This window comes from Scatophagus argus, chromosome 10 (genome assembly GCF_020382885.2).
Source record: "Scatophagus argus isolate fScaArg1 chromosome 10, fScaArg1.pri, whole genome shotgun sequence".
Classification (NCBI taxonomy): Eukaryota; Metazoa; Chordata; class Actinopteri; family Scatophagidae; genus Scatophagus; species Scatophagus argus.
Genome location: NC_058502.1, coordinates 17397660 through 17416287, shown reverse-complemented (window position 1 = coordinate 17416287; position 18628 = coordinate 17397660). Strand labels below are relative to the sequence as shown.

Sequence of the window (18628 nt, the reverse complement as noted above, 5' to 3'; positions counted from 1 at the left end):
AAGAAATGGGAGTTGTCAGAACTGGGACCTAACAAAATACTATTGACTCAAGACTTACTACTAGATTTTCAGGAGCTTTCAATGGATACAGTCATGGTTATAATTTCATAATAGTTCTATTGTTAATTTTAGCTTGTCCTACCTAATAATCTGGCAACTGAGTATACAGAAGCACAGAAAACAACACTTTTACTCAGTAGACAGATTCAGGTCAGCATAAAATTAATCAAAGGAGGCATTTTTGCATAATATTGCCATGAATTCATTACCTCATGTCTGAAGACGATTTAACTGTTTTCTCTTCTGATACATCCAGTCTGTACTTATATCAGCAAGAGTTACGGGAGAAATCATAACCATTTCTCTTTACTTAATGCTGTAATCATTAGTGACATGTATTTAAAAATGTTGTATTAATAATTTATTCATATTTTGGAGAGCTGCAGTTGGATCATCCCGCATCTGACTTCAATCCCAGCCCACCCCTATACCTCTCATTAAATAGTGAAATTAAGAAAATTAATCAAACGCCACCGTGTTTACAGGAAGTGTTTCATCAAAAATTCAGCTAGCAAGGCTACAGTTACACTAAGGATTGTGCTTTTGCTTGTGGACATTTCCTAAATAGTATTTTCAGCTTTATTTACTTAATTGACAGTAAGATACTGTACAATATTATACTGCATGTATGGTATGTGTTGTAGTCATTCCATTTGGCTAGAAATGTACTGTGTAATGATTCTCATTAGTGTAGTAGTAGTTAGCACTGTCGCCTCACAGCAAGAGGGCTCTGGGTTCGAATCCTTCTGTGTGGAGTGGGTGGGTGGGTTTTCTCTGGGTACTCCGGCTTCCTCCCACAATCCCAAAAATGATTAGGTTAACTGGCTACTCTACATTGCCCCTAGGTGTGAGTTTGTTCGTGTGTGGTTGTCTGTATTTGTGTGTCCGTCCTGCGATTGACTGGCGACCAGTCCAGGGTGTACTCTACCTGTCGTAGTCAGCTGGGATAGGCTCCAGCACCCCCACGACCTTGACAGATAAAGCAGTATAAAAAATGGATGGATATTATGGTAGCTGATTAGATGAGGAGATACTTTAACCATGGCTGGTGCAGAGTAGGAGTAGTACAGCAGACCTCAGAGGTGTGGATGGAGTGTGGAAGTGACAATTTGTGTTGGAGCAGGGAGAAGGATCCCGGCACTGCTTCACACTTCCTCCCATCGTGATATATCTATTCTTATACATTCTCTTTCTCTCTCACCTTCTGTCTCTGTGGCCTCTTCTCTTCATTGCCCCTTTCTCAGGTATTTTCTTAGATCTGCTCCATTACTGTCATTTGCAGCTTCATACTCTTATCTGTACAAAGACAGATGAGGAGCTGAAGAGATGAAAGCCTTCCTCCAACACACACACACATTCACCAGTCTCCTGGCGCAAATGCCCAAATCTCAAAATATATAACAAGCAAGCCCCTCTCCTTCTGTAGAAGCTTTCATTGTGTGTGTGTGTGTGTGTGTGTGTGTGTGTGTCCCTCTCAGGCCCATGGGTTTTGCTGTCAGACCGACTCCTTCCTTGATGACTCCTCCATGGTTTCTTTTAGACAATGCACTGCAGAGTGATAGCTCACCTTTTTCCACAGCAAGGTGAATCACATGCAGCAACTGTGTTCAAAGGGAGAAGTAGAGACATTTCTCTGACAACACTTATAACTTTAAGTTAAACTACCACTGTGTTACCGAAACCAAAATTAATGTTGTAAATCAGTGAATAAATTCCTCTGTGTGACTAACATTAAATGTAGGCGTATATCAGCTTAACAAGTTTGGTAGAAGGAAGAAGCACATATAGAACCTTAGACACTGCACTAAATGACCAAAGAAAAAAAATTGAGATTTGAAGATTGTTTGATGGAATTGTAGTCGTATAGTCACTCGTATAGTCAAGTTGGCCAGTTGTTCTGAACATTTTCAGTTAAGTGTGCACAGCAGACATTTTGACTTGTAACAGCGCTGAAAACACAAGTGGACGTAATAATAGTAATGGCGGCTCAGTTCCATTTAGTGTCCTAGTGAACCAGCACGCACAATGGCAGGACCTCCTCTGGGTAAAATACGGCACCTGTGAGTTTACTGCTGTGATATGTCAAAATGTCTACTGTGCAACCAGTTTATTATCACTGATGAGATAATGATGATGACCAGGCTTGTGGAACAATTCAAAGTTCATTTTCGAGCTCCTGGCTGTGTGGCCTTAAATGACATCACAGTCGCTCCTGTCAGCTTTGCTGTTTTTTCTTATTAGTGCAGAGTTTATTGACCTCATGCAGCCTATTTCTAGGGGCTTCAACAACCTTGAACCTGACTGGATGTACAGTCACACAGTTTCTGAAAACCTATAGGTGTCTACATGGCCTTTAAGCTATGCTGTATAAGCGACTGTATACTAATGTAAAGCACTGGGTTTTTTTCAGAGTCTGACACTGCTTGATAAACAGGATAATCAGTGGCCTAAACTGCAATAACTACCTTCCATTTGTTGTTAGAACGCCCTTATGCCAGCTCTTTTGAGTTTGCTGAGTAGCTTTGTCTACACAGGGCAATTTTCTGGAAAAAAAGAAATCCAAATGATTTCAAAAGCTATGAAACTTAAATAGTGTGGAGCCTGCAAAATGAGAGAACATGCAGTATATACAGCATACAGATCAGCAGATGTTTTGTAAGTGATTATAGATCCATGAAAGTACGGCATCGCTGAGTGTGTTTGTGTATTTGTTCGTGTTCATAAGAGAAAGCAGGAGTATTTGTGCTTTGAATCTGTGTAATCTTTGAAATGTGTGTTTTTGGATGTTCAACGTGTAAGTGTGTGTGTCTCCCAGCATAATGATAAAGTGTGTATATGTCTGTGGGCATACTGCATCGAGGCATCTGATGCCGCTAATGACCAGCTGTAACACTGCGTGGGTGTTGTTGAGGGGTGTGCATGTTCACCCTTCCTTTAAATGAACAAAGAGGACAAGGCTGGAATCTCTCTCCTGTTGCTGTCTACTTTGACATTTGCCAGGATGAACAGCGAGCATGACAACACTGATAAATGTCAGCCTTGTGTCCCAGTCCCTTATCTGTGTCCAAATGCACGCCCAGTGTGAATGATCAGAGTGTATCCGTCTAATTCTTTCCACCTCCATCCTCGGCCTCCGTCTTTTTCTCTCCAAGCATGGTTACCCTCGTTTTTAACTTGAATTACACATACACACCCACCCAAGTGTCTTTACATACCGTCTGCTGAGACAGGAAACACTACGTCCTTGCTTAAAACAGATTCTTTAACTTCTGAGGTGACCTTAGATGTCAGTTATTCTGCATGCAGAATTAAGTATCTGTGTCTGAGCAGGCCTGTTTTTATTTATTTATTCTTTTTGAACAATCATTTGTTTCAAAGCAGAGGAATATAGTGAAATTGAAGCTTTATACTGTAGATTAAAATATTTATGAGTTAACTGATAAAAACTTAATTCTCATGCGTGCTCATCCTGCAGCAACCGTGGCTTAACTAAAGTAAAATTAGGAAGCACTGGGGTGAGAGTAACTTAATTATTACATGTGGGCAACGGTGAGTCTGACAGCAGAGTAAATAAGGAAATCACTTTTCTTACCTGCCTTGAAAATCACAGAAACTAAACAGCTAGACATTTTAGAAAGACATTTTATTTGCCTCTTTTCAGAGAATTGATAAGAGATGACAAAACTGATGCCACTATCATGTCTGTGTGAAATATGGAGCCGGAACTGAAAGGTGATGAGACAAGTTACTTGAAAAACTCACTCATTACATTACTTTCTTCATTAAGTCCGGTTCTGCCAAAGGTGCCTTTAAATGACTCTAAAGCTTCTATACACAGATCACATATTATGATGTGTAGTAACAGAAGAGAAAACCCTTAGGCTTAAAAAGCAGCCATCTTACAATCGTGTCACAGAAGCACAGGTGTAAATTGAATAACTGAATTAAAGAATTCAGTTTCAGGGTTCTGGTTTTGTCCAACATATTGTAGCACAGGTGAACTAGGTGGGCAACATTTTACAGAATAATTGCCTTGTGCACTGCAGTATTATATAGAGTAGTGTAGGGGAGCATCTGAGGGTAGGGAGGAGCATCTCTGCAGTGCAAGAGACAGAGAAGAGCTCAACAAATCAGATGAGCTGACTCCAGTGGGCCAGTCAATTCAATGTATTCACTCAGCAAGCTCATTGAATATAAGCCTTGGACCTGTGGAGCATTTGCAAAGGCTGCTGGCAAATCATTTGTGTGTAACAGCCTGGCTCCTTTCTTTCCCACTGTGGGTTGAAAACTTATCTCTCCATGCCCCCAGTTGATTTCCCAATCCCTCTGTGTCCCTTTGGCCATGTCCTGCCAGCTTCAGACCGCCGCATCTCCTAATGCCTGTCTCAGATACAGGCCTGTGACCTTTCTCAAAGTGTCTCCGGGGCTTTCATCGTTAACAGACACCTATAGTCTGACCAAGCTGGCCCTCGTTTCACGTTATACTGTGGCTTCTCTAATAAATCTTCTTGAATTAGCCAGTGTGAATGGGTAATTAAAATGAAAGGATTGACCCTGTGTTTTCAGCTGTATCCCCCACAGGCAAAGGATGGTGTTCTCTTTTTTCTCTTCCCTTTAGCCAGCTTGAGAAGGCATTTCTTTCTAGGCAAGCCAGAGCTAGCTGAGTGTCACTCAGCATCTATCCTGCTTCCTTTCTCTCTCCCTTTCCTGTGACAGGACCAGCGATGTGCGTTTCTAACACGTTTGGGCAAGGCCTCGACTGTGGCCACTAACACAAACGGAAAAAGAGCGATGGGATATGACATTTATTGCATTCTCAGAATTCTGACTTGCATATCAGACTATGGTATAAGAAGGCACTAGGAAAATACATAATGTCTTTTATAAACACAACCCAGTAATTATGTTAATCAAATATTATATTGCAGCTTGCTGCATGGGAAATTCATATTATGAGCATGTAGTTTTCCCTAGAGCAGGTGTATGATTTCATTTGATGGCTAATAATATAATTTATCCATCTGTTTCTGTCTTTGAAAACTTTGTAAATGCTGTGACTATGATGTGTGAAAACTGTAAAAGTATATGCTTCTCCTCAGAAGCACAATACTCTCTCAAAGCCCATGTCCAGGCCTCAGTTCTGTCTCCAATCTTCAGCCTTAAAACCCATTGCCATAACCAGCGACACAGCCTCACCTCCGGGCATAATACCTTCTGTGCTCCCACACATTCATTTGCAGTCCAGTCCATTTCCAGAAAAAAAAGTAGCCTCAAAGGTCATGATTTTAGATTACTGGAATCCAATGGGAATCTACTAGCCAGATCGTTACTAGCCTGTTTGAAACCTCCGTTGTTAAAAAGTGCAGTTGTCTCCCAGCCCTCTACAATCAGCACCACATATAAGCACGCATTAGTTCTCAAGGCAGCAGCTGTGCTCTGGTCTACCAGTCCAATAATGAAAGAAATAAGGCGACATAATTAAATCAAGAATGTATCCACAGTCTGTCAGTCAGCTCCCCTCATTCTCCACAGTGACCCAACCCTAATCGAATTGTAGCAGCGGTGCTTTATTAAATCACAGATACCCAGTTGTCTTTATTTTAATCCAGCCGTGCCAGAGGAGTAAGATCTGATTTTGCTGGAATAGCTGGGAGTTTTGTGTGTGTGTCTGTGTATGTGTGAAGTGAGAAATGGAAACTCAAGCAAAACCTGTGCTGTGCTCCACTTTTTTCTTCCAGCTGTGTTCGCTGTGTAAATTGTGGATTTGTGATAAAGTGAGGTTCACCTGCTGTGACTGCTCATCCAGCTCTCATTACAAAATTCTCTCTGTTGGTTAAAACATTGTAACAACACATTTCATAGATACACAGGTCTAGAAAGACTGATGTCAGCTGAAAATGTCCATTTAGTATAGGCCTAATAGACTTTAAATATGCATTTCTAACCAACTATACTAGGTTAACACTTTGTAATAGAACCCAGTGCAGTAATCCGGCAATTAGTACTGCCTTTTTGATGCTTGTAATGGTCAGCTTGGTTGATTGAATTTCAGGGACATGTTTATTCAAACTACAGTATAGTTAAGAAAATCAATACCAGTCTCATGTCTGCATGCTAAATATGAAGCTTCAGCCAGCAGCTAGTTAGCTTAGCTTATCATTTTAACATGACATAAATGCCAACTTACAATATCCTCTTCTAATGGGCATACTGGTTCTACATATTGAAACATTAATACAGGAACAGTGTATGAAGTGAGGTCATCCGCTTCTCACCGATTCAAAAATAGATTACAGAAATCAAACCAAAGACCTTTATGAAGCACATCAACTGCTGAAAGGCTTAGATAAAAAATGTGAATTTTGCTGATATTCTTACAATGCTCTATTCTACAACCCGAGACCTCTGTTCAGACCGATTCACGGAGCTTAGAGGTGCTAAGTGGTCATCCAAGCAGCATGTTGGTGATTTGTCCACTCGAGAAATGCCTGTCTGTGTGCCAGTCACCACTGGGACAAAACTCAGCCAGTAATCAGAGCCAGCAAATAGTCTTATCCAATTCTCAGTCTCTCTCTCTCTCTCTCTCTCTCTCTCTCTCTCTCTCTCTCTCCTACCTGTCATTATTTCTCCTTGTATCTCTCTGCTTTGCTGTCATTTCTCCCATACATATAAACTATACCGATGCCAAAGCTCTGAAAATTCACTACTTACCATTTAGCTTTATTGAACAGGCCAGTTCTCCAGTTGGATTTGACGGTGTCTAAGAAGAGGTATTGGAATTTATCAGTAGTAAATGAACCAGAAGATGCACTCAACAGAGAAGGATGAGAATTTCCCTCAGGGCTCTACACAACCTAATAGCTTATAAATTGCATAAGTCGCTTTTCATTAGGTCCCTGCTATATGATTAAATGATTGCAGTAATAAGTAAGGGGGAACATGCGGGTGCCATAAGACTAGCAGTGATGATCGGCCACCTCTGATTTGGTGGGAAAAGTCATTTCAGATTTAGGCCCAGATCTGGCAGATGGTCAGCTCCAGTGTCTCCCCCCACCCCCAAGTCCTTTCACTACATGCACACACACACTCACACAAACATACACACAAAGCTTGTTTCTAGCTCAGTGTGATTGGACACAATGCAGTGTGTCTTATTAATGTGTCTCTGGGTTGCATTAGATATACAGTCATACATGACTGAACTGTACTGGTGCAAAGTGCAACAAAGTTAGGAAAAAAGGGTTGAATCCTCATTACTTAGTGGAAGGGCTGCTCGGAGTGAACTCAAAGACATGTGAACAGACCTCTGTGTAGGGCTTTGTGCCTCTGTGCTGTTGACATGGAAAGGCTGCTTGATATTTTCCATTTCTCTTGAGAGGTGAAGGTCACACACTATGTCTATTGTGTGAGCTTTGCAGTTTCAGAGCTGCTCTGTAGCCCCCTGCACCTGTAGATAAATGCCGTGTGACTGTAGTTTAATAATGGCTTTTGTCGCCTGGCCACCTCTCAGGCGATCCCTGCTAGCTGATTTAATTTAATCAATATTAAGCCTCTGTTTTTGATGGACAAAAACACATGGACAGACAGCAACATGCAGACACAAAGACATTCAGCCAACAGATTACTTTCAAACCTTTTTGAGCTGTAAGGTTTGTCAAACTGGTAGCTTTCCTGAATTTAATACAAATAAGCAATTCCACTCCTCTGTGTGCCTCATTGCTTCTCAGCATATGAGAAGTAATTAAGGAATTTGTTGCTTTTTTATACATTATGTGAAGGTAGCCCAACAGAAGATATGTATTCCCAAGGTCTTGCTGCAGATAGTGCATTGTTAATCAAGAGCTTTCAGATTAACAGTTCCTATTGTTTTTGATGTTGTTTTGTGCTGTACAGATCTCAAAGGCATCTCAGCAAGAAAAGGAAGAGAAAGGAAATCTTGAGAAATAATTCAGTTTTACTTGCTTTTCAGTGGCTGTGGCTTGTCAGATTTACAGTATGCATCTTACAGAGATGGATAGGAATTCTGACAAATTGGTCCAATTGCAGAGCTTTAATGAAGAGGAACAGAGAAGAAGCAAACAACAGCAACAAAAAAAAAAAAAAAATCCTGAGTTAGTAAAAGGTGAGATCCATCCATCCATCCATCTTCTTCTTTATCCAGAATCGGGTCACGGGGGCGGCAGCTTGAGCAGGGATGCCCAGACTTCCATCTCCCCAGACACTTCCTCCAGCTCTTCCGGGTGGACCCCAAGGCGTTCCCAGGTCAGCTGAGTGACATAGTCCCTCCAGCGTATCCTGGGTCTTCCTCGGGGCCCAGGTGGGGCATGCCCGGAGCACCTCTCCAGGAAGGCATCCAGGGGACGTCCAGGGGACCCTGAGATACTTAAACTCCTCTACTTGAGGCAGAAACTCTCCTCAAACCTGGGGGGGCAGACCACCTTTTTCCTGTCGAGAACCATGGCCACCCATTTGGAGGTGCTATTCTCATCCCAGCCGCTTTGCACTCAGCTGCAAACCTCCCCAATGCATACTGAAGGTCCTGGCTCGAAGAAGCCAACAGAACAACCTCATCCGCAAAAAGCAGAGTTGAAATCCTGTGGTTTCCAAACCAGACACCCTCCAGCCCCTGGTTGTGCCTAGAAATCCTGTCCATAAAAATAATCAGTGATCAATGATCAGTTGACAGCTCAGCCCCTCTCTTCACCCAAGTGCCCAAAACATATGGGTGAAGGTCAGATGACATGACCACGAAGTCAATCATTGACCTCCATCATAGGGTGTCCTGGTGCCACGTGCACTGATGGACACCCTTATGCATGAACATGGTGTTCGTTATGGACAAGCTATGACTAGCACAGAAGTTCAACAACAGTACACCACTTGGGTTCAGATCAGGGAAGCCGTTCCTCCCAGTCACGCTCCTCCAAGTGTCACTGCCGTCGCCCACGTGGGTATTGAAGTCCCCCAGTAGAACTATGAAGTCCCCGGTCGGAGCACCTTCCAGCACCCTTCCAACGGACTCCAAGAAAGCCTGGTACTCTGCACTGCTGTTCGGCCCATAGGCTGAAGCAACAGAGAGAGACCTATCAATGACCCAAAAGCGCAGGGAAATGACTCTCTCAACTCCAACACATGGCAGCTGAGCTGGGGGGCTATAAGCAAGCCCACACCAGCTCGCCGCCTCACACCATGGGTGACTCTGGAGTAGAAGAGAGTCCAGCTTCTCTCCAGGAGTTGGGTTCCAGACCCAAGGCTGTGCGTAGAAGTGAACCCAACTATCTCCAGCTGGTACCGCTCAACTTCCTGCAGTAGTTCAGGCTCTTTCCCCTCTGGTGAGGTGACATTTCATGTCCCCATGGCCAGTTTTTGTTCAGGGTTTAGGTCGCCGGGATCCCCATCCACAGCTGTTGCCCAAACCACATTGCACTGGCCTCTTCTGAACCCTCTCACGGGTGGTGGGCCTACGGGAGAGCGGGCCCACGTCACTTATTCGGGCTGTACCCGGTTGGGTCCCGTGGGCAGAGACTTAGCCACCAGACGCTCGTCTGCGAGCCCCAACCCCAGGCCTGGCTCCAGGTTGAGGCCCCGGTAACGCCAGTCTGGGCGACATACACGTCCTTGTTTTCGTGTCCTTCATTAGAGGCTCTTGAACTGCTCTTAGTCAGACCTCTCACCTAGAACCTGTTTGCCTTGGGAAACCCTACCAGGGGCATTAAGCCCCCAACAACATAGCCCTTAGGATCATTCAGGTGCTCAAACACATCCACCATGTTAAGGTGGCGGTTCAAGGAGGGGTAAAGGTGAGATGTAAGATTTAAAGCCAAGACCATAGGGTACGATGCTCTGCCCTTCCTTCTGGAAATGATATGGATGTATGTGGCTTACTGAGCATGAATTTACAGTTAATCTTTTTGCACTGAAAAATGAACTTTCCCTCCACTATAAATCTCTAGATTTCAAAAATTTGATTACAACAATGGTTATCAATTTAAGTCTCCCCAGGTTCTCAGTTAACCTGTGATACTGCAGTTTGGCCTCTATATGAGCCATTATGCCTTTGCTGAATATTGTCTCTACACAGAGCAAACAGAGGCAGATAAAACAGACTGAGGTAATCCCCAGGCAGCCAGCAGGAGGTGCTGAGTTCAGGGCCTTCTCTGTGTCTGGTGTTTACGGGGGCTTAGACAGCTCATTTATTCAGGCCAGAGATCGTGTCAGAGGGCCTCGGGTCTCATTGGAGGACTTATGAAAGTCTGCCTGTAGAAAACAGTTTAGATTTCTTTAAGACTACTTTGTGTGCTTTTTAGATAGACCTTCTACATGTTTGGTCTATAAAACAATTTCTTTTTTTCTCATCTTGTACCTGTAGCTCCTGCTCTCATGTTCATTTACATGACAACAGTATTTCCACAGGTCTTTGAACTTGGAAATGTACCAGGAAAAAAAAACGGACACATAAATCATAAATGACATGTAAAATATAACTCTTTTGACTGTTAACAAGACATTTTGCCTGGATGAATGTACTAGTTCTGAGTTTCTATAATGTAGCCTACCATCACCTCCCACTCTCTTTGTCTCTCTCTTTGAATTAGTGTGATTACAATTATTTCCCAGCAGGATAAATTGGGCTACATGCTGCGTATGTCATTACCTCTCCAAGCTCTGACATTAGCTGTACTTATGTGCCTGTAGACAGATGCATCCTCTGTCACTAGCCTGGAAACGATGGACTTCCTGCTGCTTTCATCTCAGCCTATAAATTACAATAAAAGAAGAAATTAATTTCCACAAAGGCTCTTCTATTCATGGAATCAAGGACAAAGTCTTGATTAATAACTGTTTGAGATTTAGGAGCCTGGAGCCCTTAAAGTGTGCCCAAACCATATTGCAGTCTTTCTTTTAATAAAGTTTATCATTGGAAAAGAGAAGATGAGGCAAAAACTCAATCTGAATCTTGCGACAAGGGAAATCCTCTGAGGGTGGTATTGATTTGTTGAAGAAGATTAGATACAAATTTGCCATAAGAAGGAGTAATATCATTACATGACCAAAAGTCATTTTATTTTGGAGCTTATGAAACTGAACATTCCCTTCAAACAAGGCAGTGTTGAAAATACAGTGACATATGAAATTTGAGGTATTCACTACCATCCGCATCTGCTCTCTCAAGTTTATTTCCTATGCTGCTTATAGATAAATTACACATACTGTGACGAACACTTACAAAAATAATTTTGGGACATTGATTTGTTTGTATGAATGGAAGCTGAAAAGTCATATCTGAACCTAGCACAGGAATTGTGGACTCTGCCCCTGCCAATTGAGAATACTGTATGGACAGGTAATTAATCAGACAGTGTGCATACACTGAATGACTGTTACAGGGAAAAAAACTATCCATAAGTAGTGACAGAAATTGGGGTTAATCTCTTGATAATTCTTAACACTAAAACATGATACAATGCCCCATTACCTGAAAATGATTATTATGTTTCTTTTCTCACTACAGCAACTCTTTGCATACTATGTGAATTCTAATGTGACCGCATGAATATTATGAAGATGAAATCTATAGTTACTTTGGAGGAGAAAGTGGCTCAAACTCATTAAGACAATAGGGGTTGGATGCAAGATAAGACTTACTGACTTACATGTAGACCACAGCAGTATTTTATGACCTGGGACGCGTGTGTGTGTTCATAACAGAGGTGGGGGTCGGCCATAACTGACTCTATCTGTCTATGTATCTTTATCTCTCTTCTTTCAGTCCCTGGGGACAAAATTCTCTTAGTTAACAACAGATCTAAAGTGGGGACAAGGTGAGAAAATGGAGTAATTCATGAAGCATATTGTGTGTCATTAGCAGAGTGTAATTTATTTTGCAACACATACCGTAAATGTAATGCGGCTGAAGTTAATCATGAACTCGTGCTCAGCATGGTGTAAAATGAGCAAATTCTGATTAGGCTGCTCTCTTGTGAAAGCAACATGACACATAGTTGTCAGTGGACCAACAAATAGACTTTTCCACAAAGTGTAATACACTGTGTGCCTTTTGGAAAGATTAAAAACCTATAATTGATTTCCCTGTAGGTTGGACAGAGGGAAAATAAGAAAGTTTGTTCTACTTGGACCAATTTTTATCAAGGAAATGTTTGTAGAGGTGCATGTGCCTTTTAGCAAACATGTTCACAGTTCAATTCCCACCGAGGAGCTGCACAGGATCCAGGACATCCTCACACAGTGAGCAGCTCTAGTGAAGCAGATGTGTGATAAATGCCTTGCTGAAGGGCATGTAGTTGTTTGGGAGAGTGTTACTGAATCACTACTGGACTGAAGCAGTTCTTCTGGAAGATGAACTGCTGGACCCGATAATCCTTCCACAAACTTCATGCAACAGTCTCTTGAGCTTCTGTTTTTGTTGTTGTTGTTGTTGTTTGTTTGTTTTTTTCATACAGTGTCTCAGCAACACTATTCAGAAATCTATTTCTGCTGTGTTTAGTGATTTAAATATTTGGAGCTGTCCGTGGCCCTAGGTAGTACAGTATCTGGTATCAGTATCCCAACTGTGAAAAAGAGCAACATATTGAATTGTTTTAGAGCGCAGGGACAAAAAGACTTTGCTCAGACGACAGAGAACAAGGTCGTGTCTGACGGATCACTGGGTGGCCAGGGAGGGCTGGAGGAAGCAGTCGCATGCTAATTTGATCCCACTCAGTAAGACTGTGAAGCAGCAGGAAACAGCTTAGCTCTTCAGCGTAGGTGATGTTTGGTGAAGTCGCTCTGCTCATACGGCCTCTGTTATGTGAATCCTTGTGAAAGAACCAACTGGTCCTCTTTAAGACTGTTTACACACTAAAAAGTCACATCAAATCATAATCTTATGGTTCATGCTGCTCTGTGTAAAAGCATCTGCTAAATGCCTTGAAATGAGTAACTGATGAGTGTACATTTGTTCTTTGCCACAGATTTACAGAATTTCTGGAGCCCTTTGAGAGAGTGATTCAACCAGAAGAGCTCTGGCTCTACAAGAACCCTCTAGTTGAGTCAGACCACATTCCCAAGAGGGTCATGTTCGTAAGTACCTGTTGTGTAATTATTCGTTCCTGTTATTACAGACTGGATTGACACTAAATACTTGGTCATTGCAGTCTGTATGAACCACATCTCCAGCTGAATTCCTGCTTATCTTTGTGGTGCAGAAATCCTTCATTTAAGACGATCAATACTGCAAAGCCTCTTTTTTCCACTGTTGAGGTGCAGCCTGAATCCTGTTGATAGATATAAGAAGGGCTTTAACTCAACTGTGGTGATTAGCGCTTCCATTGTAAATCATCTCCTCTTGGGTAGAGGTGGGTGGTTCAGGGTCAAAATGAATTTCTAACTAATAAAGGAAGGACTGAAAATATTTTTTTCCTCTGGCTCATGCTATAAACACTGATAAAATATCCCAAAGAATCTCTTGCCAAACACATTTATACAGCACACGTTGGAGCCTCTGTGCTGATTTTGTTCTCAGTGTGGTTCTCTGTTACAGTTGTTGGCTCCAATACGCTTAGAATACGTCATAGTGGTCATTACAGAGAACAATGTAATGTAGTTGTGAGTCATACGTTGTTTCTAGATGCAGATGGTGACTAGATGGTCCCATTTAAGAAGAGTGATGATGATAAGCAGTCATGCCAAAGAAACAAGCTGTTGTACCTTAGAAAGCTACACTTCCAACATTTCCAGCTGCCACCAACATACATCATACTATAGCGACAAATGTTTGGAAGACATTACTAATATAATATATAAAATATGATAATTTAGAATAATTAATAATTTAATTAATAATAATTTAATGTATTTTTATTTGTAAAGCAATATTCTGAGAAATAGTTGCTTTCCTATCATGAGTTTGATATAAAACAAATTCATATGGACCCTGCGATTGACTGGCTACTGACTACCAGTCCAGGGTGTACCCCGCCTCTCGCCCGTAGTCAGCTGGGATAGGCTCCAGCTTCCCCGCGACCCTGATGGATAAGTGGTATAGAAAATGGATGGATGGACAAATTCATATGACTCTCATGTCTGTGTAAAAACATGACCAAAGATTCTCAGTAACTAAAGATGACTCACTGCAAAGTGTGCCAATGGTGCGAAATTGGATGCACCTCCTATCTTGTAAATTAGTGCTCGCCTATGCTCTAATCCCCACCTTTCCACCTGGGAACACTGAGGGCTTACTGAGTGCTGTTACTTGTCCATGTCCAAGCAACACTAGATGCAGTCAAAAACATATTTTTAGGCCATAATTTTATCTATTTCCTTAATATTCTCACTCCAGATCTCCAGAATGCATGATTTAGGCAGAGACAGGTCTTGAACAAAACTGATCTTCTCCCACATGATGTAGATAAAGGACATGATTTTTCAGTGAGCTTTTTTGTTTCTGAACAGTCTGTGGTGTGATGCAAGAGCCAGGAGGTGTTTAGCTTAACTTAACAGTTAACAGTTAATCGGCTAGTCCAGTTTCAGTGAATTATTTCTCTGACAAGCTGATATGTTTAATTCTGTACAGCTGGATCTGCAGGCTAGGCAATCACTATTTAATCATATTATCACACCAACCTAATAGGCAGAGACTGGCCTGCTTATTGCTTGCTTGGCTCACCGTGTGAACCGACAGCATTTGACTGACTGGTGCTCCACCCTGTCCTGTGCACCTCCATACACATCAGTAATCTCATAATGTGCAGAAACAGCTGCAGAGCAGGTGGAGAGTGCTATTTTTCAATCATTTCAAGCTAGCAATAATGGCAACTGTAAACTTTGTTGTCCTGTAAACTGGAGTATGTAATATACCCTCACCATGGCTAAATAGATAGGGATATGGACAGCAGATACTGTATATTGAGGACTAGCTTGGCTCCACTTAATGATGTTTAGAAGACTTTGTGCAAGTTAACATAAAGGGGTTAACACATTAACAGAAGTGGTTTTGCTTATAAATAAATAAAAGAGCTTTAAATTACTCATCAACAAATCATTTGGGTTTTCATTATAAGCACTTAAAGTGCATAAGTCATAGAAACCCTCCACTAATCAGGCAGAACACACACACACACACACACAATTAAACTTACTCCACCATTAGTCTGTGATACTCAGTGTTCAGCAATAAACAAAAGATAACCTCTTAAGCTTATCTACAGCATCTCTGCACTATTTCCTTTTTCAGCATACTTTATAAGTAATATTGACAGTTTATATTAACTTCAAAGTCAATGGGTCTTTGCTTATGGCAGGCCACTAAATAATGAGTGGAAGAGAAAGCCCCCCCACCCACATGCCTCTTAGGAAAAAATGCTTCCAGTACTGCCGCCCAGCAGTCAGGCTTCTTCAATGTCACTGAGCTGACAGCAGCCCTGAAGGTGTGGAGAATTTATCTGGCTATTAAAAATAGTACATGGAGGGGATTTACATAAAGCTACATTATGAATCAATGCGACCTTCATTAAGATATTTCCCGTATTAGGCTGCATGCAGCCTCAAGAGTCGCTCAGTTGGATTTTCTCACTATGGGAGGGACAGGAATGTTCTTGGCGCTTGTTGTTTATTGTTGATCTTAGAGTACAAACCTCCTGATCTATACAGCTAAAGGTCACATTTCTGTCTGTCTAGAACGTGTTTACGGGCCCATAAATCAGTGCTTGAAAATCAAAGCTCATCTTTCAGAGTTTCTTTGCTTTTACTATGGTCATGCAATTAACCAGTAAAACAAATAACAAGCATTTCCAGAATGAATGTACAGAATGAAACAAATATTTAGGTAACTTAAAGTTGATTGAGAATTATTTGTACTGAACTATCCATTACTGACTGGAGAAGTTTACCTGAGAGCTACAGATGTGAGCATAGTCCACCCTCTGGGCAGACACCCGGTGAAACCTGCAGATCAATGGTTTAATGAGATTTACAACAGTAAAGGTGTCTGCTTAGCTTTTTCACCCATGTGAAAGAGACGTCATATTGATTCACATTCCAAGAGACACGTGACCTTTGAATGAAAGTGTTTACTGTAACACATAACTGCAAGAAAGATTTTACTGTGAAACAGATGCACATACTGCAGAGTTGGAAGAAGTGCTCAGATGTTGTACTTCAGTAAAAGTACCAGTACAACAGTGTAGAAATACTCTGGTGTAAGTAAAAGTCATGCATGTAAATTTTTCCTTTTTCCCAAGTAAAAGTCCAAAATTACATCTAAATATTCTCAATGTTCAAAAAGGACTCATTTTGCAGAACAGCATTTTTCAGAATATTGTGTATTGCATTATTGGGAAATGGAAAGTAAAAGTATTTATTCAATAAGTAAAATAAGAATAAATATACTTAGTTATTTTCCACCACTGACATGCAGTGTGTCGACTTCATTGGGTTGTGTCAAGTGAACATGCAAGACCTTCTAGAAATGTGAAAAAGATTGTAATTTGCTCTTTATTAATGGAAAACACGTGGACACTCCTTTATAAATGTCTTTAATATGCCACAAAATATAACAAGACAAGATCATTTAAATTGTCACTTTAATATTTTTCCCCGGCAACTAAAATCCTCATAAGCACAGCCTTCCCCATCTACATATGTCTCTCCACAACTTGACAAGTATATTACATTGCAGGATTGCCAGTGTATAATTTTAGGTCATGAAAAGTTACTCTAACTTGCGTACCGTCAGGAATTGTAATAGAAAATGTCAAGCTGTCAACTCAACTGTCAGAGTCAAACCACGTTTGGCACTGGTACTATTGAGGATTGTCTCACCCTGCAAACTTCTGTGCAGATGTGAAAGTCTCAAGTCTCAATTTAACTGTGTGCGCTCACAACACTTAGTATTAAAGTGATGGGTGATACTGTGACAGGATACACAGGTTGCATTTTTGGCAAACGCGTTGACTGCCACTAGCTATTGAGTTGCCGCAATTTTGTTGCTTTAATCCGCTTTTTGCCTGGAAAACAGTATTTAAATCTGCCTCTTTCCTTTTTGTTTGCTTCCTGTGAACACTGTCCACCTACAGTATTTAGTCAGTGTTGTACAAGCTATTCATTCTACACATTGTGCAATATACAATAAATGCCTTGCTGAAGCAAGACACGGTCAGGTATGTTTCCATCCACAGGTGTAACCACGTTGTGTGACACACACAATCAAAACATATAATGTGATTCTCTTCATGACACATTGCTGTTATACAGCAAATGTATAAGCCAGTTTCCGTACTGCTGTTGCTCATAGCTACAGAATGAGCAGTAGTCTGCCTGTAAGTTGTAAAGTGACCTTTACACTATAGCTGCATCTGTGTTCATGTCAGCATCACATGAGTGAAATGTGGTCAATTTCATTTCTAAGTCAGGCAGTAACTGCACTTATAAGTGTGAATCCAAGTGTGACTACAAGTTTGAATAAAGCTACTTCAAAGGGGGATACTGAGGTACAAAAGTAGTAGTTGTAATTGGCAGAGTTACACAGATGAACTCACAGCTGAATTGATGAACAGCACTCAAGGGGAATTCAGTATGGGCATTATGATAATAGAACTGAAAATCTGCCTTTGTTTTTACTACATTTGTTGCACAGAAATATATATTGAATTTGGCCAGAAAGTAATGAATACAGTCTGAGCCATGAATAATTACCTAGGTGCTGAGGAGGCCCAAATCTCTTATCAAGTAGGGTGCAAAATTCTTCTCTGTGCCGGCAAAAAACCTCACTGAACAATAAAGAAGCTTGTTTGGGCCCCCAGTTTGCCTTGTTAAAATTAACTCTGAATAATGGATACGTTCACGTCGTTCCCTGAGGCAAAAGTCAGTTTACGTTTAACCTGCAAAATGGACCCCTTGGAATTCCTCTGTAACTATAACATTTTTTTGTCTTTCTTTCCTCACAGGCAATTTCTTTCCTTACCCCTCTGGCGGTGATATTTGTGGTGAAGATCATTCAGAGGACGGATAAGACAGAAATCAAAGAGGCATGTTTAGGTAAGTGGAGCCAGTTAGTTGAAATTTGTTGCTGTTAGTCCAAATCTAGCCTATGTCTTAAAATGGCAGCATACACACTACAGTGGCTGCATATAATGCATTTGTTGGATTGTTGGAGTCTTTCTTTAATAACCCTTGTTCCAGCCAGAAGCATGGGCTAACCTAGAAGCACTTTATTATGCCCAGTGTTGCGGATTTTCGGCTTTGTGACGTAGTGTTATAGTTAGCGTGGTGCCACACGAGTTGATCTTAATCACAGATGCCTGAAGTAGTTATACCCACTTAAAATTTCATGCTATTTATTTAATTCTAAAACATCTGGTCATTTCTCACATACTGATCTTTTTTTTCCCCATTTGCTGGTTCCCCCAGGGTTGCAGGGCCTGCAGAGGCTTGTGGCACATCAGAGAGCATTAAGAATGTTTAACACAAATCCAATTAAAGACACACGGAGATGAATCGAGTGGAGAGAGGATGACTCAGTGCATCAGTGTAGAGATTACATTGCTGTGTAGAACTTAACAGGCCCATTACT

At 41.3% G+C, this 18628-nt stretch overlaps 1 protein-coding gene across 1 annotated transcript in view; it reads left to right on the top strand.

Annotated features, from left to right (window-relative positions):
* The window catches only part of plpp4 (phospholipid phosphatase 4), a 43012-nt gene that overhangs the window by 9487 nt on the left and 14897 nt on the right, over positions 1-18628 (top strand). The window contains exons 2-3 of the mRNA XM_046402582.1: positions 13032-13140; positions 18003-18093. Of these exons, the coding sequence (XP_046258538.1) occupies positions 13032-13140; positions 18003-18093 (200 nt within the window). The remainder of the gene's footprint in view (positions 1-13031; positions 13141-18002; positions 18094-18628) is intronic.